Source organism: Pinus tabuliformis, chromosome J (assembly GCF_031772625.1).
Source record: "Pinus tabuliformis cultivar Carrire ecotype Pingquan chromosome J, CPIR1, whole genome shotgun sequence".
NCBI classification, from domain to species: domain Eukaryota; kingdom Viridiplantae; phylum Streptophyta; class Pinopsida; order Pinales; family Pinaceae; genus Pinus; species Pinus tabuliformis.
In genome coordinates, this window is record NC_142295.1 from 386,761,629 (window position 1) to 386,788,341 (window position 26,713).

The 26,713-nt window shown below is 42.0% G+C and overlaps 1 protein-coding gene across 1 annotated transcript in view; it reads right to left on the reverse strand.

Moving 5' to 3' along the window:
• LOC149227407 (putative low-specificity L-threonine aldolase 2) overlaps window positions 1-26,343 on the reverse strand; it is a 149,188-nt gene extending 122,845 nt beyond the window's left edge. The window contains exon 1 of the mRNA XM_089380490.1: window positions 26,168-26,343. Coding sequence (XP_089236616.1) covers window positions 26,168-26,343 — 176 coding nt within the window. The remainder of the gene's footprint in view (window positions 1-26,167) is intronic.
• Window positions 26,344-26,713: the final 370 nt, after the last annotated feature.

A 26,713-nucleotide genomic window follows, 5' to 3' on the forward strand; every position in this document is an offset into this window, starting at 1 on the left:
GAAGTCCACACCAGGTTGCTATCCTCACCTTAGGTAACCGAATCAGTTGCCTTGTATACTGTGATACATTGAACACACCATTCGGGGAGATTGTCTACCTGTACATAAATCCTTGGTTCTCCAAGGTGGTATATTGCAGTTCACAGTTGCTTGGTAAACCCTTTTTCCTAGATTACCCTTTTTTATTTATGTTTTGTTGTTAATTTTTAAAATTTATTAAACCAACATGGAAGAACAACCCTCTCAATCTCGACGTTTGTGTAGGATGCAAAGATTGCCTCCTCTTCCTCCTCAGGCAACTCCTGGATGCCGTCAAAAGAAAAAAATACGCAAACTACTGAATCTAGTACTTTGGGAGCTACTCCTTCTGGTCCTCCATCTGAAATAGATTCACCAGAATCATCTCTTCCTGTGAGTACTAAACCCGAGATCACTTCTTCATTTTTTGTTGAGTCTGACACAGTCAAAATAGAAGCACTTGAGATTTAATTACCTTAGGTTATTGAACTTGACTATCGTGAATCCAGAATAGCACAACGTGAGGTTATACAACCTTTGGCACCTCAATTAACTACACATGTTACTTCAAGACCTTTTTCTTCTCCGCCTTTGTCTCAGAACCAACCACAAGCCATATATCTTGGCCCTGATGGTGAACCACTTCCACTTGGTCTTGTGAGCATTGAGAAGATTCCTCAAGAACAGTCTCGACCCTCCTCTCCTATCCATTTGAGGGAGACCCCTCTTTACCAAGCCCATCCTTTTCGTTCTCCTCATACTCCATCACAAGCTCCTTTGTCTGGTTCTTTTCCTTTCAACTCACCCTTGAGTTTCCCTCGACAATTCATTTTAGGACAGTTAACCATGATTGTGTATGCTATGGTTTCTCAACCTATATCTACTAGTATGAGCAAGATAACCATGTTGCAACTTCATCCATGTTTTCTACATTGCTAGAGACACATTTGTATGGTGGCCCATCCGTCCCGCTTGGTTACCAATCTGTTGTAGCGGCTACAACCACCCTCCAAAACTTTTCCTGCTCTTCGTTTTGGAGCCTCCCCACTAAAATATCAACAATTTTTCTTGCACTACCCAGGTACTTGTGCTTTCATATGAGTTTTATCTTTCGCTTTATAGCTTGTGTTTGATTACTTTCTTTGTTGTCTAAGCACAAGCTGACCCCATGACTTGGTTGCATCCGATTCTAGCACTGCCTTGATGCATTTCACAATCCTAGAGTGCAACTAGCCTTGCTCTCAAGAAATGCGTAGTTCAACCCAACAATGAGATTCAACTCCAGAATTGAGCAGACTCAGCTAGGAAACTAAACACAACATGAGAGGTAGCCAGAGCCACTCAACCCAGGAATTGTGCAAAAGCATTCCCTTAGCTATTTCCTGATGCATGTGCCAGTGAGTTGCCTAGTTCTCCCCAGAATTGTGAAATTTCTCCATGCATGCATGGAAACCTTTCCTGAAAAAGAAAAAAGAAAAAAAGTGAAAAAGCATCCCTAAAAAATAGGGATCTATTTTTAGCAGTTGGAGTTACATTGAGTTAATTTTAGAAAATTTCGCCACTTGTCGCTTTTCCCTAGATTTTTGTCTTTCACATCATAAACTCTAAATCGATCAAATTTATTTAATGGATACCACTAGAGCTTATTTTCACATTCAATCTTGGAGCTCTTCCATTCCCAAGGCATCAAGGAACCTTTAGCATAGTCGACACATATTTTCCGGTAAGTCTTGCATTTCTTGTCTTTTGCTACTTTTTCTGTCACTTTTGTTTCCTTCACTTGTGAGAGTGTTGTTTTACCCAATTTATTGAACGACTGTTGGTGTTTTGATTTGTTTTAAATTGTAGAAGTGTTGTTTTAAGTTTTTCATTGCCTTTCCTAAGTGTCACATGCATAACCCAGTTTTTGCACTAACGGTCGTAGTTTGTTTTGATTTCATACATCACCATTCACTCATATATGCACCCACCACCACTCAAACATTCATATATGCTCATTTACAAGTCGCCCTTGGGCAGATTTGGGCTGCCTTGGCCCAAATCTAGCTCTTCCCAACATGCATTGTTCATTTCTGGATCTCAAGGCTCTGCCTTAGCTCCAGGAATTGCGCAGAGGCTTCCAGTGACTGGCTCCAACTGTGCACTACGTAGTTCCAGGAGACAGTCTTGGAGTCTTGCCCACTGGGATTGTGCAATGTGCAGTCCCAGCCAGCATCAAAGCCAGACTGAACTGCACATTGCGTAGTTCCAGTCAACAACAAGCCACACTGGACTGCGCATTGCACAGTTCCAGTCATCATCACATCTCACTGGTAGTTGGGACTACGCAATGCACAGATCCAATTGGCAGTCCCTCACCCATGAAACTTAGGATTGTGTAATCTTTCCCAGAAATTGCCTAGTTTGTTGCATGATCTGCCATTGAAGCGCTTTTTTATTTTAAGCTAACATTTGCATGCCATGAGTGTCCTCTCTGTCTTCAGGTACATCATATTTTGAGCAGCTTCTTAGTAGTACAAGTAACATGGATTCCAAGAAAGCTAGATCAAAGGATACTGTAGAAATCAACACTAGAGATGTAGTTGAACAGGTGTCAATGAACTTTCTAGTCTATGCAGACACACAACTATTCATAGAGAAGGAAATGAAGATTACATGGCAAGAAATTAAGGACATATTTGCAGGGAGCTTCAAGGAAGATCTGCAAGATCGATAGGTCTATGTCAACATCCATAGGTCAGGCTTGTATAAGGTTGCATGAAAGTACCCCGCCTTCCCATGTGTGGACATCATTCACTGGATTGTCTCACACACTGATCCCGAGATCATGACATTGAGCAATGCCATTGGAACATAGCTTGATACCTTTAGGACAGAAAAATATCATCAGATGTATCACTTACCACAGTCAGTGAACCGCATGGATGCACTCTTCTATACCCCAAGAGCAATGTGAATACTAGAGACATCATGAAGCGTTGGGTAAAAGAGCCATCGAAGTTTAGGTCGACAATCAATTAGGTCTACAAGACTAAGTCACTTAGGAAGGCCTACCAACTCTTGATCATCTTTGCATGCCACTTGTACGGTCAAAAGAGCACGAAGACCTTTCGATAGAATTGGGTGGTTGTATTGGATCAGTTAGAAAATGAAGGAAGGTCATTCAACTGGTCAGATATGTTGGCTCTTAAGCAAAAAGTGCATATGACTAATGCCCGAAATCCCCCTAAGGATGAACAAGAGAGATTCTATATGCCTGCGTACCTGCTTGATGCAATTTGTGCCTAGCATCAATTTCCTGGCATGGGTTGGACATGGGCACCATTAGATGATGTTGTGAACATTTATTGTAAGTTGCATTTTGAGTGCAGCTACCGAGGAGTCATGGTGATTCTATCTGACCATTTCATCACCCCAGATTATAATATGATCTTTGAACATGATCCACCTTGTATGTCCCAAAAAGTAATGCAGGCATTGTTTAACATTGCAGATTAGTATGCCTCACCAGGTGGCACCTTCCTCAAGATGTTTGGCAGAGAGAAGCCTCCACATGTGCTACCAAGGTTTTCCACATATAAGTTGGTCATGCAATAGGTTGCATATCACATCTCCATAGGGTTATCAGTAGGACTGCACAAGAGGAAGAAGGCACCATGGCCTGCTCTTCCTTTGCAGATTGGATTGTACGAGATTTAGAGCTTGAAGGATGTGGATGTTGAGGCCGAGGAATTAAATAAGTTTGAGTTTGGCACCAAGGATTTCAATCTGTATGATCCCCACTGCATATGCAAGAACCACTATGCGAAGGTGTATTATCCATGGATCCACGGGGCATGTCATTAGCCAGAGGAAGATCCTTGGAGGTATTGTTACAACTCCTCTAGGTTCAATGAACTGGTCAACATGACTATAGAATGGAGAGCAGCTCTGCAGGCAGCAACACCACAGGAAATGAAAACAACAATAGCAGTGAGCAGTAAACTAACGTAGGACAAAGGCAAGATGAATATTTTTGAGAACCTAGAGGCTGAGAAAAGCTACAAGTTCAGAGAAGATCCTCTTGTTGAGAAAGTAGCTTTGGAAATAGAGGCGAAGAGGCAACAACGTGAAAGGAGAGTAGAAAGGAGGAAGAGAGAGAAGAAAAGGTTGGAAGATGCAGAGAGGAAGTTGTAGGAAATAGAGAATAAGTTGAAATAAGAGTAGGAGCTAAGGAGGATAGAGAGGGAAGAAAAGCAGAAACAGGAATAGGAAGAAAGGCAAGGCGTAATGATAGAGAAAATTGCGCCTATACAGGTTGAGGAGTTAGAGTAGCCAACAGATGAAGAAGAGGGTGAGAAAGTGCAGGTTCGGGAACTTGCTCAGCAGATTAAGCAAATGGTTGAAGCAACATACATGGAGTTGGAACAGGAGCCACAAGACCAAGATACCGACCTCATGGCGAGAACATTTGAGGCTGCACCTCAGTCTCTGCCACCTCTAAAATCAGAACCAGTCTCGAGTGAGTAAGGAGGGGTTGTCCCCCTTAATGATGATCCAGACATGAATGTGTACAATCTATCATTTGATGAGCCACAACAAAGGATTGTATAGGCATGAAGAAAGAAGCTCCTGGATGATCACGTGTCACCTGCACATGGTTGATGCTTTTAAGGCTTATGCATAAGCCATGAGTTCAACTGTCAAGTTCTTGTTAGTAGCGAATGATCAAATGGCAAAGGAATTGTAGGAGGCCAAGTAGAGGACAAAATAGTCCACAAGATTCGCTATGGCAGAAATGAGAAAATAAATACTTGTTGAAGTATCGAATCTTGAGACCACCATGTGGAAATTGTATGACAAGTTTGTCACTATGCACAAGGTGGTTATCCATCTATATGGTTTTCAGCAGCAGTGCATGAAGATTGTCCAAACCTAAGTTGCACAAAACGGGGAAATGGGTACGAGTTTCCGAAACAGGCACGGGTACGAAATGTGACCCCCCCAAATTTTGGAAACGGGGAAACGCAATATATATATATTCGGACATTTAAGAAATATGTGCAATCATAAAACATATATGATACATTCTAATTTATTACATTATGATTAAATTGTCAATTTTCAATGCATAAATTATAAGTCTCTAATTTACATTACATTTACTCATGAATGATCACATAATGAAAATAGCAATATCCAAAATCATTCACAAGACATTTCTAATTTCTTGTCTTATGCTTGATTGGGAGTCTCCTCCTACATAGTCGAACGACCTTAGTGATCTTAATTAAATAGAAGTTCCATACCCTAGTACCCTACGTGCTCTTGATTATTGCAAGTCTCCCCTGGATAGAGGGCTTGGTTCTCTTGATTAAATACAAGTTCCATACCCTAGTACGTGACAAAATCCAATGACAACATTGCAATCCCCCCAATCCCGAAATCCTGAAAAACAAATAAGTCTGCTGGATTTTGAGTGAGATCTAAAATTCTACTTTCTCCATATGAAATCCAATGAGGGCGAAACCGCTCTCAAACATCTTGAGTCATTTCATGGTAATGTTAAAAATTTAAGTAAAAGGATGAAAATGAAAAATAAAGGAGAATGTCACTTTTACTTTAAGAATTTAACATTACCATGAACTGCATATCAACACTAGGGCCATAGGCTTGAACATTAGGTTGTGCCACTAAAAAAAATCCTCTTTTTTATAACTTGAGAGGCATCTAGAAGCATGCAGAAGATATTTTAGTCAACCAATAAAAAAATTAGAACCGAAAAAATTAAAAAAAATACAACAAAAAGTCAAGTTAGAAGAGGAAACTCCATCGTACGGCCTGGAAAATCGTTTCCGGTCGTACTGGACACGTTTCCTCCTTAAGAAATGGGCCAGTACAGCTGGAAACACGTTTTCAGGCCATACAGTACGAGTTTCCTCATTTCCGTTTCGTTTCCAGCTGGAAACGGACCCTTCTCCAACGTTTCCTGCAACTTAGGTCTAAACTCTCAAAGACATCCATGCTGCTATTACGCATGTACAAGAATGGACAATGAGGTACAAGGGAGCCCTACTTTACTTGCATAAGATAATGAAGCCGCATGCATAGCTAGACAAAGCACATATTCGAATGTTGATTTGGAACTATGAGCAGCTCCCTCTGCTCATCACTAGCATTGAGGCTTCCTATGCACGGTTGTTCAAGAGTCTGGATGTCATAGTGAGGACACACATGATCCCTTCAATCGGATCCCTCACTCAAGCCATGAAGAAGAACCAAGTACTATTGGAGGTTGAAAAGTACATGGAGCAGTTGATGGGAGAGGCGACCAGTGATGACTTGCAACTGAGTGTAGAATACATGCAAAAGTACATCGGTGGTCCAACCACACTCAGGACAATGTTGTGCATGCTCCAAGATGAGTTGGACAGAGGTTCCAGAACCATATACCTGGAAGCCATGGAGGCAAGAGTTTGTTTCTAGAAAGACATCACCAAACAGTACGAGGACACAATAACATAGTACCAAGCTTGGTATCAGTTCCTCACCGTAGACCATCAACAGGATGTTGTCGAGTTGGTATTTCCCAAAGCTTCCAAGTGATGGTATTTGTCTTGTTAGGCTGACTTAAGCCTATTTTATCCCACATTGGTCTATGTGGAATTGTATGATTATTTGTAAATATATTGTAAGTGAAATTCCAAGTGTCATATGTGGAATGTGAACAATCACTATGTAATGTAAAAAGTTATTTGTAAAGGAGTTGAAGAGTCATGAGGGTAGTCAATGAGACAAAGGGGAATGTCAAGGGTCACCCCACCCTTTGTTATATGTAGAACCTCATAACTCATAGTACAGGATTTTGGCAGCCAAGATTTTGGCTAGGCATTGCTTAGAGAAGGCTTTGAGAGTATTGTGATAAACCTTGGCTTCTCCACAGCCTAGAGCGAGTACATTTCTTTGGAGAAGCAGGTGGTGTTGATTGTAATTTTCCACTATTGGAGCTAGAGGATGTCAATGGTGTATGTATGGATGGAACATTAAATTAATAATATAACTGAACCAACATGTTTTCATGCACATGTTGTTATTGTAGTTCGATTATTCTGGTTACTTTAGCAATGTATGTTATTTAACTTACACATTTGTGTATGAACTATTTTGTATGCAATTGTATGAATCTCTTTGGAGACGTGTTGTTGTATTAACCCATCACTTTGGATTGTGGACTATTCTGCTTCTAGCTTGTGATGTCATTCTGCTCATGTATTCCTTTCAAGATGCATACTATTACAAGCTTCTAAGGAACACACTTCCTTTTCCCCTTTGTGTATTAGAATCCCCATGCATCTCACTTGAATCGATGTAAGGTCACACACTTTCTTTTGACAAAGTTATCATACTTCCAGGAATCCTACTCCAAATGGTCTGAGGTCCAGTTGGGACTTATTATTGGGGAGATCCCTTAACATGTTGGCGGGTCTAGCACCGCCAACATTTTTGGTGCTAGAAGCAGGGCTAGATGACAAGTTGGGCCCTCAAATTCTATTTTGAATCTCTGCACATCATTCATGACTTACATCACATTCTCAACTCTTGCATGTTTTTCTCATGCACATGATTTTGAAGCACCGAAGGATTTCATCGATGACTTTTCACGACTCAAATACAACAGTGAAGGCATAATAGCGTCGTTAGACACAAAGTTTCCTTCTTAGGCTTTTGTGAGAAGCATGAAGTCCCCTCGGATGACATTGCTTGTGGGTTGTTCGGTTACACGTTCGAAGGGCGTGTTGAACAATGGTGTCGCACATTTCCCGCAACCTCTAGTCACTCTTTTAATCATATGATCAGAGAGTTAGGCAGTGCTTTCTTTTGTTATGACTGTAAAGCACTCAATAAAAAATTGGAATTACGGAAAGTGCCTGATGAATCTATTGCGCAATTTTGGGATCGCTTATGTAATCTTTCCTTTTAAATCCCTGACGGTGAAATTGATTCAAAATTTCTGAAAGAAGGATTTTGGTATCTTATTCACGTATCTGAAAATCCTCATGAATTAGAATCATTTGAACCCCTCCCAACATACATTAGTGTTAGAGTTTCTAAATTTAAGACGGACAAGGTTGTTGTCACAAGTGACCCTCCATCCTTTTCTCATCCAACAACTCTAGCTTGGCAAGATGAGGTGGGAGAATTTGCGAACCAATTTGTTGAACTGTCACCTCCTCCCCACTTACTTTGGATATCTGTGCAGATTTAGACTACAACCTTGATGGTTGTCACGTGATATCATTCTCTCAAATTTCGTCCTCTGATTCCTATGATCCTCCGCATTTTACTGTGTTGTGTTCATCAATTCTGGACTCCACATCTGTTGTTCACGAGGATCAAGTTGTCGATGGAGTTGGTGTTGAGAAGCCAACATGCACTGTCATATTTGATGAGTATGTGTGGGAATCTAAAGAAGAAATTGGGATGAAGGATGACATCCTTTTGTCCGCACCTCATCTGCTCTATCCTACATCTTTTGTGATTTTTCCATTGCTACTTTTTCTTGTGAAAATTCATACCCAGATGTTTCTGCTTCTGATCATTCATAGGACACATAGGATGTCATTCCGTCATTTGATTACGATGAGGAAAAATCTTTCTTTCCGAATCCACCCAATCTGTCATCTTTTCTTTCTGGAAATTTTGAGGGTGAAAATTTATGTTTCTCATCAACCCCTCTGTATGATTCGTCAAATCATGAGGATGCCACTGCACATCTCGAATTTTCTAATCGTGGTTGTTGTGATATTTTTACTCCTTCATTCAATCACGATTCAGATTCATTTACTATTGATCTTTCTAAGCCACTTGTCTTTAATGATCTATCTTCTGATGAAGTGGAAACCCCTCAAGTTGTCGAGGCACTTTAGCCCGAGCTAATGGTTATGTCAGGTTCTCGCAGCCCTGAAGACAGTTCCACTTCCAATCAAAAATCTGTTGAAACACCCCAGGCTCCTCATCACTCTCTTGTTTGCATTGAAAATCAATCTGATCTACTTTTTTCACATCCTCCTCTAGAATCTCACAATCTTATTGCTCATGCATTGGAGGAGTCATAAGTAGAAAGTCATGTTGCAAAACAAAAGTTTTCTTCTTTCTGCATGTTTGCTCGTTTGTGAAGGTCGAAAGAGTGTACATGCTTGTTGTCTACACACAATGTGTTGCCACACCATGGTACATCTACAGAGTGTCTGTCATGTGCTTTTACTCTTTTATTTTTTGTGGACGCATTCAAACTTCAAGCATGTTGGTTTTTCGTTTTTTTATGTTTCTTGTTTGTTGGCTTTCCTGAATATCTTTCTTGTTAACCATGCCTTCACCTACATGGGCCAACCAATGCACTGGTGGTTGCATTAGAAATATCACTTCACGTGAGTAGACTCATGCACTGTTTAGCTTAGGAGTAGGAGTAGTGTTTGCATTCCTATTTTATTTTTTTTCTTTGTTTTTCTTTTGCTTACTTGTTTTGCTTTCATGTTACTGATTCCCTCTGCTTGTTTTCTTGTTATGAACCCATAGGATTAGTTTCCCATGAAACCGTGTTTGGATTCTAGAGATAAGTAGGGTGAAATACAAGAGGACTTGTACAACTATCAACATTTGGATGTCTGTTTATTTCCTCTCTTTGTGAAGAACTTGTGTTTCTTCAGTTGATGATACCTTGATGGAAAATACGTTCCCTTCCGAGTGAGTCTTGGTGAAGTCACAATGCTTTCACTTTTAACTAGTACCACCTACTCTAATCAGTTTTCTATTTGTGTTAACCCTTGTCAACTTAGTCAAGTAGAGTAAGGTGAGGGGGAACCTTAACAAGTATGTCATAGGTATATATAACATCCTTCTCTAAAGGGACAACCTCTTCTACTCTCAATAAGTTGGGATCCCTCTTCCGCCTCATGAAATAAATAAGTGCCTATGCAAAGTTCTTTGAAAAATAAAAAATGAAAAAATAAAAATAAAAAGGTGAAAGAAGAGAAAGGCTTCCTGCACAAGGAGGTGAAGCAAGTGACTCTGTCGGGTTACTGATTAGGCTCGATGGCAGCAAAGAAATTCTTGTGTTCCTGAATGGACTCGTCCAGGGTACTGTCTGGGCCTACTAGTAGCGAAGAAATGTTAGAGATGAAACTTAAATTTTGATAGTCTATATTAGTTGTGCATCAATATACCCCTCATCCCCAATCGAAACAACTTAGTTGACTTGGATTGGTATGTGTGCTAACCAATCATGAGAATTGTAGGGACTACATCTTTAACTCAAGCTAGTGAAAGAACCATGACGATCAAAGAATTGAACAATACTTACGAAAGAGTTAGACTCGCTTTACACGACACAATGTGATCCGGATTTAAACAGGAATGCAACAAATTACAGAGATAACCATAAACACAGAGATGCAGCGGAAATAATACTTCATTTCATTAATTTAAAATAATGAAATATGCTTAAAAAAAAAAATGGAAATAAACCAGGTAGGGCGATGGTAGCTTATCTTTGAAAAGAGATGTGGCGGCTATTGCCTCTGAACAATGTTACAGTGAGGCTCAAAGGCCTATTTATTGTTGAGAAACAATGGAAAACCCTAAACATCCAAAAACCTAACCCTAGAAGATGAAACACCAAACCGTGGGTCCCGTTTGGGTAAATTGGTACATCAACTTCCCGGGGTCGTAACTTTGGGAAGAGAAAAATTAGTCCATGGACTCATGTCGCTCCCAGTTTTCCCAAAAAACGTCGTTTAGGGCCTTAAAATGGCTCTGGAAGTTCAGGACCCCAAAAACTACTAAAAATAGTAAACTGTGCTACAATTAAGGAAACTGAAAAGCTGAAAGAAACAATGGTGGGGGTCCAAATGGACTTGGCGGTTGGCCACCAATATCCACCTGGATCATTCCTCCCCCCTTAGGAAGAAATGGTCCCCATTGCGTTGAGTTCCTCCATGAGATGAGGAAACTTCTACTGAACTTGGTCCCTGGTGAGCCACTTGCCCTAGTGAAGGAGTTGGCCTGCTTTGACAACTCGATACAGTTGGATATTCTGTTGGCGAGTGTGCTTGATCTTTGTGTCCATGATCCAATCAGTTGCAGCTTGTTCCATGCAATATAGATTTAACTATGTGGGTGTGAGTTGTTCTGCAATGTCAGATGTGTCTAGTAATGGTGGAAAGTATGGCCGAAAGCGGTCCACATTGAACATTGGGTGCAAGTCAGGAATTGGGGAATGCTAAGCTCAAATGCATTGTCTCCCACAACCTTGGTATTGGTGTAAGGACCATATTAGAGTGGTCTGAGTTTTCGATAGGCTCCAGTAAGGCATTCCTTTTGCAAATGCAACAAGACTTTGTCGCCCACCTGAAACTTGTGTGGCACCCAATGTTGACCATGTTCCTGCTTTTACTTGGCATTTGATTTCTCCAAAATGTCATGGATTTGATGGCAAATATGTTGGATGTGCTCAATGAAGCTGTTTTCCTTATCTGTTTTGGACTGGACATGATCCGAATCTGTGTGAGTAGCTGCAAATGGCTTGGCCACTTCAATGAGACATAGTGGCTGGAATCCCAAGCCCACCTGAAAAGGGTTGTGGCCAATCGAGCTGTGGAGAGCCTGGTTGTAGTTGTGCTGAACATAGGGGAGGCTCTTGTCCCATGTGCATGGATACTTTGAGTTGTACATGCGCAGAATGTGTACGATCATCTTTTTGACAACCTTTGTTTGGCCATTAGTTTGAGGATGGAAGGCTGTGGACTTAGTGAGTTTGGTTTCCAGCATCAACCAGAGATTGGACCAAAATGTACTGAGGAACTTGCTATACTGATCTGAGATGATAGACTGTGGGATCCCAAAGTGTACCCACACTCGTTCAAAAAAGAGTTTAGCAGTGGCTTCTGCTATGATATTCTTCTTGTAAACTACCATAATGGCCATCTTCGAGAACCTGTCGACGACCACAAAAACATAGTCATTTCCATGCTTAGTGGAAGGAAGGCCTGAAATGTAATCCATGGAGATGGATTCCCAAGGTCGACTAGGGGTAGGCAGCGAGGTATAGAGGCCTTGATTCTTGATGGTCGGTTTTGAAATGGTGCAGGAAATGCATGATCTGATGTACTTCCTGACATCATGTCGAAGATTCGACCAATAGAAATACTTCTGTAGTACTGCCACCATTTTCTCGACCTCAAAATGTCTAGCAGCCTGATTGTAGTGTGCTTCCCAAATCATCTTGGCATGCTGACTTGAAGGAACACAAAGGTGACCCAGGTGGCATAACAAGGCATCCTGGAGGTGAAAATCTCGAACATGTTGACCCTCCAAGAGTGTCTGGTATGTGTGGCCGAATTCTGGGTCACTTTTGTAGAGAAGTGGCCAATTAGAAGTCTCGTGCCCATAAGAGTTGAGCATGGTGGTCAACGCCATGATCGTGGTCGACTGAGGCAATCTGCAACATTATTGGTGCTTCCCTTCTTATACTTGATATTCAAATGGAAATGTTGCAGGTATGTGGACCAGTTCTGATGGCGATCATTCTATAATTTCCCTTGGGTCTCTATGAACTGCAGGGGTCGGTGGTATGTGTGGATGACCATTTCCTTCCCCAAAATGTAATGCTTCCATTGTTGGCAGGCCTGCACAATGGAATACATCTCTTTGTCATAAGTGGGATACTTTCAAACTGTGTCTTAAAGTGTCTCACTGTGATATGCCACTGGATGCTCGTGTTGAGTAAGGACTGCCCCAATAGCATAGTCAGAGGCATCTGTATGGACCTCAAATGGTTTTTGCAAGTCTGGTAATGTGAGCACTGGTGCCGAGCAGAGGCGATCTTTCAACTCTGTGAATGCCTTCTGTTGAGATTCAGACCAAAAGAATTTTGCGTTCGCTCCTCCCTTGGTGACTTGACTCAAGGGCCAAGTGATATGAGAAAATCCCAACACGAACCTGCGATAGAAATTGGCAAGACCTAGAAAGCTATGGAGATCTGTTAGAGTGGTTGGAGATGGTCAATCCTGAATGACTTGGATCTTGGTTGGATCCACATGCACCCCCTATTCATCAATAATGTATCCTAGATACTGAACCCGAGTCATGCCAAAAGTGCATTTCTCCAAATTGGCACATAACTTGTGTTGCCGTAGTGTTTGGAGAACCTTTCGGATGTGGTGGAGGTGCTATTCCCAACTCTGGCTGAAGATCAGGATGTCATCCAAGTATACCACTACAAATGATTTGGTGAATGGCCACAAGATGTCATCCATTAGCCTCATGAAGGTTGCAAGAGCATTTGTCAATCCAAAAAGCATAACCAACCATTCGAAAAGGCCCTCCTTGGCTTTGAAGGCAGTCTTCCACACATCGGAGGGTTTGATTGGTACCTCGTGATATCCTGACTTCAAATCGATCTTGCTGAAATATTTTCCCCCCTTCAGTTGGTACAGGAGGTCATCAATTCATGGGATCAAGTACCTATTACGGACATTGATCTTGTTCAGCGCCCGATAGTCAATACAGAGTCTCCAAGTCCCATCCTTCTTCTGTACCAACACGATCGAGCTCCCACAGGGCGATGAACTCGGACGAATGTGACCTTTCTGTAGCAGCTCCTGAATCTGCCTCTTAATTTCATCATTCTCCAGAACAGAGCGCTGATAGATTGGTCATTGGGCAACGACAAACCTGGGGTCAAATCGATAGAGTGCTTGACTTGACAGTTCAGAGGAACCCTTGTGGGGGAGGTGAAGATGTCCTTGTACTCCTCCATGACCTTGTCCATTTGTAGTTGTCGTGCGGAGGGGCCCTGTTTGAAGGTCGTGGCCACTGTCTTCTTCTTTCCTTGAGGGAGTATCATCAGAAAAAAAAATTTCACAGTTTTGGAAATGAGCTTACTACATTGTTTTGCAGTAACCAAAGAGATGGCAATAGGCAGTGCTACCTCCGGTATCTTGTACAACTTATTTCCCAAAGTAACAATAATAACACGAGGCCTTGATTCATACACAACATGTTGCTTCCACAAGTACGATTGTCCTAATAATACATCACAAACTTCAAGGGGAGCAATGTCACACAATACCTCATCCGTGAAGGGCTTGATGTTGTATGGAAGGTGACATTGTTGGCTCACGCGAAGATCCTGTCCTTGCTGAAGCCACCTGATGGTGTATGGTTGTGGATGTGTTGTGGTTGGTAAGCCTAACCACTTCACGATCTTTGCTGAAATGAGTTTCTTCTAGCTTCCGCTGTCCATAATGAACTGTAGCGGGGAGCCCTTTACCCACATCCGGGAGTGGAAGAGACGCTCCTCCTCCTTTGGATCTTTGGGTTCCTCCTTTTGGATCTTTGTGGCAGCAACGATGGCATTGGGCTCTACATCGATAATCTGCTTCCCTTTGTCATTCCCCTTGTCGGGTTCTTACTCAAAGTCAGAACATGCATCTGATTTTGAAACCCTTAGCTCAACCAGCAATGACTGCTTGGCCCAACACTCACTTGTGTTGTGAGTGGAGCTCTTATGGAACTCACACCACTTTCCCGTGTCCTTTTTCGGCTTCGCGGCACTATTATTTTCTTGTAGCTTTGGTGGGTTGTCTTGGGCTGCCCCGCCTTGGCTTTGTCCTTTGTTCTGCAGTTTGGGGGCACCTTTCCCTTGCTTCAGATTCACAAATCCAAAGTCTCGCTTCTTCTGTTTAAACTTTTGCTTGACCTTGATGGCATATCGGTATGCCGTGCTGAGCGAGGAGATGTTCAGGAATTCTATTTCTTCCTGGATGTACTTGTGCAGGCAGTTGCGATATTTGGGTACCAAATGATGCTTCGAATCCTTGATATCCAACTTTGTTCGAAGGGTATGGAAAATATTGGTAAACTCTGGCACGTCTTGGTCCCTTCCCTACCGCAGTGTGATCCACTTTATGTATTGATCCTCATAGCTTCTGACAGGGTAGTACTACTCCTTGATGGAATCCCGGAATGAATTCCAAGTGGGTGCGGCTGAAAATAGTGAGCCTGTACTTTCATCCTTCTGCTTGCAGTAGGTTTCCCACCAGTCCTTGACTTGGGGGGCTGCTTTAAGAAGAGAGAAAATAATCTTTTCCCGACTGGAAAAATCATGAACATAAATAACCCTCTAGCAGATTTAACCATTTATCGACTGCATCTACGTCTATCTGACCCTCAAATATGGGGATTTCAAAATTAACTTGTACCTTAAACGATGTGGCGTTTGCAAAGTAGCAGTTGGAAACCAATGCGTCGCCCCTGGGTAGCCGCTGAAGGATCTGGGCAAAGTTCTCCATCATCGCGTTCCTTTGCCACTTGAGGGCTTCTTCGAGCAAGATTTTGATAGGATCTCCTGCCCCCTCTCATCTTTATTTTCATCCGCCATGGGAGGCCGTCAGGATTTGTGAGGCTGGTCTCGCAAAGGTTCAACCAGTTCAAGCCCTAACTCCTTATATCCCGACCTTGTTGGGGACATGCAAAGAAAAACAGAGAAAAAGTAGACTACTCTGATACCACTGATCCAGATTTAAATAGGAACACAACAAATTACAGAGATAACCATAAACACAGAGATGCAGTGGAAATAATACTTCATTTCATTAATGTAAAATACTGAAATATGCTTATAAATAGAAATGGAAATAAACCAGCTAGGGCAATGGTAGCTTATCTTTGAAAAGAGATGTGTCGGCTACCTGCCTCTGAACTATGTTACAATGAGGCTAGAAGGCCTATTTATTGTTGAGAAACAATGCCTAAACATCCAAAAACCTAAACCTAGAAGATGAAATGCCAAACTGTGGGCCCCGTTTGGATAAATTGGTACATCAACTTCCCGGGGTTGTAACTTTGGCATACGATCTCCGTTTGACGCGCACAATATCTCATTAGAAATATCTATCTGAGAACTACAACTTTGGCAAGAGCCATGTTGCTCCTAGTTTTCCCAAAAAACGTTGTTTAGGGCCTCAAAATGGCTCCAGAAGTTCAGGACCCGAAAAACTGCTAAAAATAGTAAACTGTGCTACAATTAAGGAAACTGAAAAGCTAAAAGAAACAATGGTGGGGGTCTAAGTTTACTTTGTGGGTGGCCACCAATATCCACCTGGATCATTCCTCCCCCCTTAGGAAGCAATGGTCCCCATTGTGTTGAGTTCCTCCATGAGATGAGGAAACTTGTACTAAACTTGGTCCTTGGTGAAGGAGTTGGTCTACTTTGACAACTCGATACAGTTGGATATTCTGCTGGCGAGTGTGCTTGATCTGTGTGTCCATGATCCGATCAGTTGTAGCTTGTTCCACGCAATCTGGATTTAACTTTGTGGGTGTGAGCTGTTCTGCAATGTCGGATGTGTCTAGTAATGGTGGAAAGTATGGCCGAAGGCGGTCCACATTGAACACTGGGTGCAGGCCAAGGAATGGGGGAATGCTGAGCTCAAATGCACTATATCCCACAACCTTGGTAATGGTGTAAGGACCATATCAGAGTGGTCTGAGTTTCTGATAGGCTTTGGTAAGGTGTTCCTTTTGCAAATGCAACCAGACTTTGTCTCCCACCTAAAACTTTTGTGGCACCCGATGTTGATCATGTCGTTGCTTGTACTGGGCATTTGATTTCTCCAGAATGTCATGGACATGCTGGAAAATATGTTGGATGTGCTCAATGAAGTTGTTTGCCTTACTATTTCAGACTAGGCATGAGTCGAATCTGCGTGAGTAGTTATAAATGGCATGGCCACATCAATGGGACATAGTGGCTGGAATCCCAAGCCCACCTAAAAAGGGTTGTGGCCAATCGAGCTATGGAGAGCCCGATTGTAGCTATGCTGAACATAGGGGAGGCTCTCGTCCCATGTGCATGGATTCTTTGAGTTATACATTCGTAGAATGTGTACGATCATCCTGTTGACAACCTTTGTTTGGCCATCAGTTTGAGGATGGAAGGCTGTGGACTTACTGAGTTTGGTGTCCAGCATCGACCAGAGACTGGACCAAAATGTACTGAGGAACCTACTATCCCGATCTGAGATGATAGACTGTGGGATCCCAAAGTGCACCCACACTCGTTCAAAGAAGTGTTTAGCAGTGGCTTCTGCTGTGATATTTTTCTTGCAGGCCGCCATAATGGCCATCTTCGAGAACCTGTTAACGACCACAAAAACACAGTCATTTCCATGCTTAGTGGAAGGAAGGCCTGACATGTAATCCATGGAGATGGATTGCCAAGGTCGACTAGGGGTAGGCATTAGGGTATAGAGGCCTTGCTTCTTGATGGTTAGTTTGGTAATGGCGCATGCAGTGCATGATCTGATGTACTTCCCGACATCCTATCGAAGATTTGGCCAATAGAAATACTTCTGTAGTACTGCCACCATTTTTTCGACCCCGAAATGCCTAGCAACCCGACTGTAGTGTGCTTCCCAAATCATCTTGGCACGCTCGCTTGAAGGAGCACAAAGGTGACCCAGGTGGCATAACAGGGCATCCTGGAGGTGAAAATCTGGAACATGCTGACCCTGAAAGAGTGTCTGGTATGTGTGGCCGAATTATGGGTCACTTTTGTATAGAAGTGGCTAATCAGTAGTTGTTATCACCCCAAGAAACTCTCCTAGGTTGTATCTCAGAGATGCTCGGGAACATTACAAACTCAACAAAATGTTGGAAATGGATGAATGGAAGGAATGATGCATATTCAAGCCAGATAACCACTTCTACTATGCTTAACTCCAGACATGGGTGAAAACCCCCAGACTACAAGGCTTTAGACCACCAATTACTCACAGTTTGAGGATTAGGTGAATATGGAGAATACTGACCACACCAGGAGATGCAAAAGACCATGTGATGGTTGGCTGCAACCAGTAAAGAGGTCTGCAAATCTATTTCCTAATGCACAAACAGGATGACAGCTCTCTAGCACTAAGTAAATAGAAACATGCATAACACATTCAATGATACATACTAGAATTCAACAAAGAGGTGGGATGACAGCCCCTCTAATGCTAAATATCAAGAGCACATGAACAAATGCATAACATGCACAACCTAGAACAGAGTAGAAATGGAAAGTGAGCAATTAAGAGCAAAAGAAGCTTGTATTCGCTGAAAATGAAGACCAGACGCTGCAAGTATCAAAGTAGTTACAGTCTCCAGAAGTTGAACCTTACATCAAAACAACAACCATCAACCCTCATCACATCTATTTTCTGGGTCTATATAGAGGTTGATTACAAAAATGCTCTGCTATTCTAAACTCGGAGAGGTCATAATTGACCACCAACCGCTTTAACTGTCTAGTATGGGTCTCTGCTGCAATCTGCTTGCTTTGTTGAACAGACTTGATCTTCTCTGATATTCTACTGTCCTTCTTGAGTAGGTGGAATATCGTATGAAAGAATGCTCCATAACTGATAAATTCTTTAACTACTCGAGGTTGGTCCTTTTTTCGCTCGGCCATTTCGCTTCTTGAATGTAGTGATTAAGGATCTGCCACAAACGGTACCATGAACTGATTATGCTTGTCCTTTGGGTGCACAGAGCAGTTAAGGAGCGTGGACTTCATGGTGGGTGGAAAAACTGATTGGAGGAATGAGGCTAACCGTCAGATTGCGTAGATGGACAGTAGATACAGCACGACAGGGGCTATCAGGAAGGTGAGGTGGAAGACAATCGTAGGCCGTTGGATGAAACAGATGAACGACGGCGATTGGCTTGCAGAAGTCAACAAGAGATATGAGGGCAGAATGAATGAGGGCCCTTGGATCTCATACGGTCAGATCCAATGATGATCGGGGGCGAAAGATGCGCGGACAGTTCGCGGGATCGAGAGGAGCGACTGCCGTCCAATCGTGTCGGAGTTGATCGGACGTCACAAGTTTAATGCACATGTTTTGTGTGACAGATGTGACAGGGATAGCAGCGGGATAGGGACTTTGTAAAAGCTCACGGTTATGAGGATGTAGTCATATGGAAATTTAAACTCCACGCTCGGGGCTAAGGGTGAAAGCTCTTATATGCGATTTTAAATAAAGGACCCCAGAAAATAAGAAGAAATGAGGATGAGCAAGGTGAAGGGTGCGCGGGAACACACTGGCATAGGTTCCTTTTTAGCCGAAACCAAGGACCAAGCTTACTCCAGCTTCTTTGAATTATCAGCAACCTATAGCAGAGCTAACACTGGCTCCTTCTGGGGATGAGATCCTCCCTGTGAGGTCTCAAGAACTTGCAGATCAATGCATTTTCTGCGAAAAACAAATTTACAAAATTTCCTAGTGTTCCATTGGGCATGGAGTCTGACTGAACCTACACTAAGACTGATAAAATCAAATATTTACAATTTTAAGGCCAAAAGACCTTAAATCACATAAATTTTCAGAAAATTCCCATTAACTGGGCCATCAAAAACTGCCTCTCCTCCCATACTTTTCAGTATGAAGGTGTTGTTGCCTTGAATATGAGAAATGATAAAAGGCCCTGTCCAGACATCATCAAACTTCCCATGATTGCCTTTATTTTCCTTTAGTGCATCCCACTTCAGAACCAAGTCTCCAACTTGAAAATTATCTACTTTTGTCCCTTTGTCAAAAGCTTCCTTGATCTTTTTCTGATGTGCTGCAGCCTTTTCAACCAACTGTTCTTGGATTTGATGTACCTTTGCCAAATCAGTGATCCTTTTTGCCATGTCTTCTTCCTCATTACATTCATCTTGCAGGAACTTTGCCACATGGAGAGTTAATTGAATTGGAAACATAGCTTCAGTGCCATATACGAGCCTGAATGGAGAATTTCCTGTGGATTTCTTGGTGGTTACTGTCAGCCCACAGTGCATACCTGAGCTTAGAATCCCAATTCTTTTTATTGTCTTCCAGCAGCTTTTTAATTATCCTTATCAAACTTTTATTTGAAGACTCTGCTAAACAGTTGCCTTGAGGGTAATATGAGGTGGAATGAACCAGTTTAATGCCCATTGAATCACACATATCCACCAATTCCTTTGCCCTGAAGGCTGCTGCATTGTCTGTGACTAATTTATGTGGACAACCAAATCTGGTGAAGATATTTTCTGTCAAAAACTTCATGACCACATTATGATCAGCCTTTCTGGTCGGGATTGCTTCAATCCACTTAGTGAAATAATCAGTGGCTACTAATATCCATCTGTGTTGGCCACTAGAATGTGGATTTATTTCTCCAATGAAATCCAAGCCCCACTACTGAAAAGGTCCTTTTGCATGTATTGGTTTTAAGGGCAGGGACTTCAACTGCTGCTTTCCTTCAAATCTTTGGCACCTGTCACAAGATTTAACAAATGAAAACACATCAGAAAACAAGGTGGGCCAATAGTACCCAGCTCTGAGAATTTTGTGGGCCGTAGTTTTCCAATAATGGTGCCCTCCACACATGTTGGAATGAAACTGCTGCATAATCTCCATTGATTGTTCTTTGTCCAGACACCTCAAAAGCATTCCAGATGGGTCCCTCCAATAGAGCAAATTTTCATTAATGCAATATTTAGCTGCCCTAATCTTAATAGTTCTGGCTTGACTTATGCTTGAGCTTGGAGGGATTTCTAGCTTCAGCAAGAATTTAACTATTGCAGAATACCAATCACAAGAAGCTAGATTTTCTGCCACCGACTGCTTTCTCTCTGGTTCAACTGCTTCCTCTTCTTTTGTTTGCCTCCTTTATGCATCAGTGCTTATGAGATTTATGTCCAATGTTCTACAATTTTCTTCGGCCAATAGTCTGGCAAGACCCTGACCTCTAACCAGCTTAGAGGGCTTCAATTCTATATTAAATTCGATCAACTTTGAAATCCATCTAGCCCTTCTTCCATCAGCATCAGTCTGTGTTAGGACGCCTTTTATTGAGGCAGAGGGTACATATGCAATTATCTTGGAATACAAAATGTAGACTCTGAAAGCTTTCAAAGATTTAACAAGAGCATATGCTTGTTTCTCAATAATATCATACCTCAGCTCAGCATCCCTTAATGTTTTGCTGAAAATGCCACTAGATGCTCTAAGCCTTCCTCATCTGCTTACAATAAAATTGCTGCAAGGGTGTCGTCAGAGGCAAATGAGAATACATGGAACTCCTTGCTGTAATCTGGACTGCTTAGAGTGGGAGCTTCCATAATGGCTTTCTTGATGGGCTCGAAAGATCTTCTTGATGAATCAGTCCATTTTATCTTTGACCCCTTTCTCAACATGGAGGTAATATGCTTCATCAACTCTGCAAAATTTGGGATAAACCTCCTCACAAAATTTATTTTGCCCAGAAAGGACTGGATATCTTTCTTTGATCTCGGGACAGACAAAGTCTATATTGCTCTTACTCTTTCTGGGTCAATTCGGACACCTGCAGCAGAAACAATATGTCCCAACAGCTTGCCTTCTTCTAAAGCAAACTGTGACTTCTTAGGATTGACTGAAATCCCAAACCTTCTGCACTTCAGGAACACCTTCTTCAAATGTTGCAGATGATCTTGATGGCTACTGGAGTATACTGTTATATCATCTAGGTAGATGAGGACAAATTTATCCTTCTCTCCTACAAATGTTATATCCATAGCTCTCTGAAAGGTGGCTCCAGCATTCATTAACCCAAAAGGCATCTTGGCATACATAAAAGTGCCCCAAGGAGTGGTGAATGCAGTCTTCTCTTGGTCATCTGGATGTACAACAATCTGGTTATAGCCTGAAAATCTGTCCAGGAAAGACATTACTTTGGCTCCTGAGACCTTCTGCAGCAAATGCTCCATCTTGGGCAGAGGGTAATTGTCTTTTTTAGAGCACTTGTTCAAGTTTCTGAAATCAACACAGAGTCTAATTTCTCCACTTTTCTTCCTCACTACCACCAAGTTGGCTACCCATTTCGAATATCTGAGAGGGACTATGATTTTGGCAGCCAACTTTTTAATTTCTTTTTCAATCAAAGGAAGGAGCAAAGGATTTATTGGTCTCAGCTTTTGTTTGAAAGGTATGGTGTCCTTCTCTAGAGGGATTTTATGCTAGATGATCTTTCTATCATAAGTTTTCAGGTCACTATATTCCCAGGCAAAGACATCAACAAATTGCTTCATTAAATTGTAGTATTCAGAACTTTGGTCAGCAGACAGATGAGTGGACAGATTTACATATCTTGGCTGACCTGGACTCCCTATATTATGCTTACAGACAGTAGATTGGTCTTCTTTTTGGGCAGCCTTGTAAGGCACATCATTTTGGTCAAACAGTCTTTCTAGAGGAATTAAACCCTTAGGAATATGATTGCTGGGAAGCTAGACAATGCTATCTTTGCCAATTTTATTTCTAAGCTGGGATTGAGGGCTTTCTTCCAAGGCTTCATTTTCTTGGTCAATTTGCATTTCAGAAAACTCATCAATGACTTGCAGGAATCTATTTATTTCAGCATCATCCTTAAAAACTTTCCAATGGTGGACATTATCAGGCAAGGACGGTCTATATTTCATTTGGACTTCATAAACTAGTCTGGGAGGCATGGGAGGGATAAACATGCTAGTAGACACAACAAGGGAATCAGCAAGTTGGTTTTTGGCTCTAGGGATATATGAAATACAAAAATTATCAAAGGAATCTTTGAGTCTCCATACCTCATCTCTGTATGCTTTCAGCCTTGGGTGCTTTGCTTGAAATGTTCTGTTTACTTGCTGAATGATCAAATCAACATCTCCAAACACCTTTAGGTTCCTGATTCCTCTGTCTTTTGCTGCGTTAAGGCCCAATATCAGAGCCTCATACTCTGCTATATTGTTGGTGACTTGAAAAGCCAGCTTAAAAGACAGATGTGTGCTTTCTTGCTCTGGAGATACCAGCACCACCCCTCCTCTTGCAGTCTCCTTGGAACATGCTCCATCAAAGAACATTTCCCAAACCTGACTTCCTTGCTCTTCTTCAGCCTGAAATGTTGGTTTCCTGATTTGCATTGAGGCCTTCTGAGATTCTTCTATTTGGAGGATACATGCTCCAAAATCAGTGTCCACAGCATATATGGGATGATTAGAAGGATTCTTCTCATCACTGATGATGTATGCCAACTGTGCTTCTCTGTACAATCTCCTGCTTTCTCCTCCAAAAACTAGGACAGTGGCATAAGATAGATCATTCTATAATGTCCCACCTAATCTCTTAATCCATCCCCTAGACAGCAGCATGCCAAACTTGGGAGGGACATCTGCTACCACAATATCCATCATCATACTCTTCATGGGCAACTGAGTTAGGGTAATGGCCAGGTCTTTGATCAATCCCAGACATTTCACCTTTCTTGAATCAAATGAGAATAAATCATGATATGGTCTGGTGATGTCAAGGCCTAACTCTTCCATGACAGCTTTAGGCATCAAATTGTGGCTGGCCCCTGTGTCTAGTAGGCAATTGTGGAAGATTTTGTCATGAATGGTCAAGGAGACATAAAATTATGGAGAACTATAATCAGCAGGTTCAACCATGGGGCTAAGCACAACAGCAGGCTTATCATCTTACAAATTGACAGAGTCAGTGGAGGTTTGTGTGGTTTCCAGCTCAAGAGCTTCAAGGATAGGCTTTCTAAACACTTCACTCTTTACCAACTCTACCAAAGGCACAAATATTTTTAACTTCTGGACTTCTGACTCTAAGCTGAAAGAGGAAGGTAGCTTGTCAGAACCTCTTACCTCTTGAACTGGTGCTTTAAGGATGACTGGATCAGCTGCTGGTCTTCTCTGTCTGATATTCTATGACTCTGTTTGGACAGCAGCTCTTTGGGTAGGATTCTCCTTGACATTTTTTGCATTTGACCTCAGATTGTATCTTTGCTGTTCACCAGTCTGCAGAATAGCCTCTCTGTCCCATTCTTGACTTATTTGGTCCTGCAGCAGTGATTCTTCATATGCAGCCAATGTCAAAAAGGTAGCACTGCCTTTATCTTCCATGCAATGAATTTCATCCTCTTCTTCAAATTGTTCCTCCTCCATGACTACATTTTGAAAAGGAGCTCTAACTTTCTGTTCTTCATTTGGTTCTTTTCCCCTCCAAATTATTTGCAACTGTTCATTTGCTCTTCTGAATGGATTTGGATTTCTTGGAGCAAATGTGTTCTGCTGCCTTGTCTTTCCTGAATTATGCTCAACCTTTAGCTTAGATATCTCTACAACCAATGACTCTATCATTCTAGTCATTTTATATAATTTAGGCTCTGAAGATGAGGCAAAGGAAGAAGAAGCCTCACCTCTCTGCCTCCTTCTATCAGCATGAATCTTTAGCTTTTCTGCAGCCATAATATTGGATTCCACCTCTAGTGCTGCATCCTACATGTCGGCTAGAGTGGCACATCTTCTTTCTCTCAACAATAGGCATAAATCAGAGTCAAAAGAAATGGCATAAGTAAGTTTGGCAGAGGTGGGGGTAGGCTTTACCTCAGCTGGTATCTTACTATACATACGATTGAATCTTTTATTAAAATCAGGAAATGATTCCCCATTTTCCCTCTTCAGGTTACCAAACTCAGTATGGTGATACAACAAGTCCTTTTTATCTCCCCAGTGCTTCAAAAATGCTTCATCTAAGGCTTCAATATCTGTTATAGACCTAGGGTTCAACTCTCTGAACCACTTTCTTCCTTCTCCATCACGACTCTGGACAAAAACTCTCATCCACACATCATCTTCACTGATATCTAAGTTATCAGCATAACTATAAAAAGATTCAAGGTGTTCTTCAGCTGTCACCCCCTCTGTACCAGCGAAATTAGGCATGTATTTTTGATATTCTCCTGCAGGGATAGCATTCAAAGGAACAGGTAGGACCAAGGGTCCATACCTAGCAGCAATAATTCTTTCCATCTTCGTAGGTGCTTGTTGTCCTGCCATGACTAGGGTATGTGGAAGGACACTGGCAGATTGAGCAGTATGAAACAATGAAATGGATGACAGAGACAAAGGGATGTTATGGACTGTATGGGAAGCTTTCTTTGGATTGAGATTCAAAGGGGAACTAAATGGACAAGGAGCTTTATGAATCTCTGCAGGTGATTCTTCACTAGCAATACTAGGCTCTATATCTTCAAATTGTGTATTCTCAACTATAATATTCTCTTGCAGAGATACATAAGATTTCTTGGGCTTACCTGATCTTGATGCTCCTTTCTATGATGTTTTCTTCTGCTTAACAATCTTCTCAGGGTTAGGCACTGGTTCAACTAGTGATTTCTGAGGATTTCTTCGAGTATGTCTCACAAACTGAGCCATGACTATAGTGTGGAGTCACCAAAGGTTGGTCTTCCTTCGGTGGAGTCGCCATATAGATGATTACAACCAGAAATGTGTCCAGACTTTGTTTATCATCAAAATCTAGGACTGTGTCGTCCTCCTAGGGAAGCTGAGCTTCAATCTCCTCTCCCTGGCAACGACGCCAATTAATGTTATCACCCCAATAAACTCTCCTAGGTTGTATCTGAGAGATGCTCGGGAACATTACAAACTCAACAAAATGTTGGAAATGGATGAATGTAAGGAATGATGCATATTCAAGCCAGATAACCAGTTCTACTATGCTTAACTCTAGACATGGGTGAACACCCCCAGACTACAAGGCTTTAGACCACCAATTACTCACAATTTGAGGATTAGGTGAATATGGAGAATACTTACCACACAAGAAAATGCACAAGACCATGTGATGGCCGGCTGCAACCAGTAAAGAGGTCTGCAAATCTATTTCCTAATGCACAGACAGGATGACAGCTCTCTGGCACTAAGTAAATAGAAACCTGCATAACACATTCAATGATACATACTAGACTTCAACAAAGAGGTGGGATGACAACCCCTCTAATGCTAAATATCAAGAGAACATGAACAAATGCATAACAGGCACAGCCTAGAACAGAGTAGAAATGGAAAGTGAGAAATTAACAACAAAAGAAGCTTGTATTAGCTGAAAATGAAGAGCAGACGCTGCAAGTATCAAAGTAGTTACAGTCTCCAGAAGTTGAACCTTACATCAAAACAACAACCATCAACCCTCATCACATTTGTTTTCTGGGTCTATATAGAGGTTGATTACAAAAATGCTCTGCTATTCTAAACGCGGAGAGGTCATAATTGACTACCAACCGCTTTAACTGTCTAGTATGGGTCTCTGCTGCAATCTGCTTGCTTTGGTGAACGGACTTGATCTTCTCTGATATTCTGCTGTCCTTCTTGAGCAGGTGGAATGTCGTATGAAAGAATGCTCCATAACTGATAAATGCTTTAACTGCTCGAGGTTGGTCCTTTTTTCGCTCGGCCATTCCGCTTCTTGAATGCAGTGGTTGAGGATCTGCCACAAACGGTACCGGGAACTGATTATGCTCGTCCTTTGGGTGCACAGAGCAGTTAAGGAGCATGGACTTCATGGCGGGTGGACAAACTGAATGGAGGAACGAGGCTGACCATCAGATTGTGCAGATGGATGATAGATACAGCATGACAGGGGCTATCGGGAAGGTGAGGTGGAAGACGATCGCAGGCCGTTGGATGAAACAGATGAACGACGGCGATTGGTTTGCAGAAGTCAACAGGAGATATGAGGGCAGAATGAATGAGGGCCCTTGGATCTCATACGGTCAGATCCAATGATGATCGGGGGCGGAAGATGCGCGGGGGTTTAACGACTGGGAA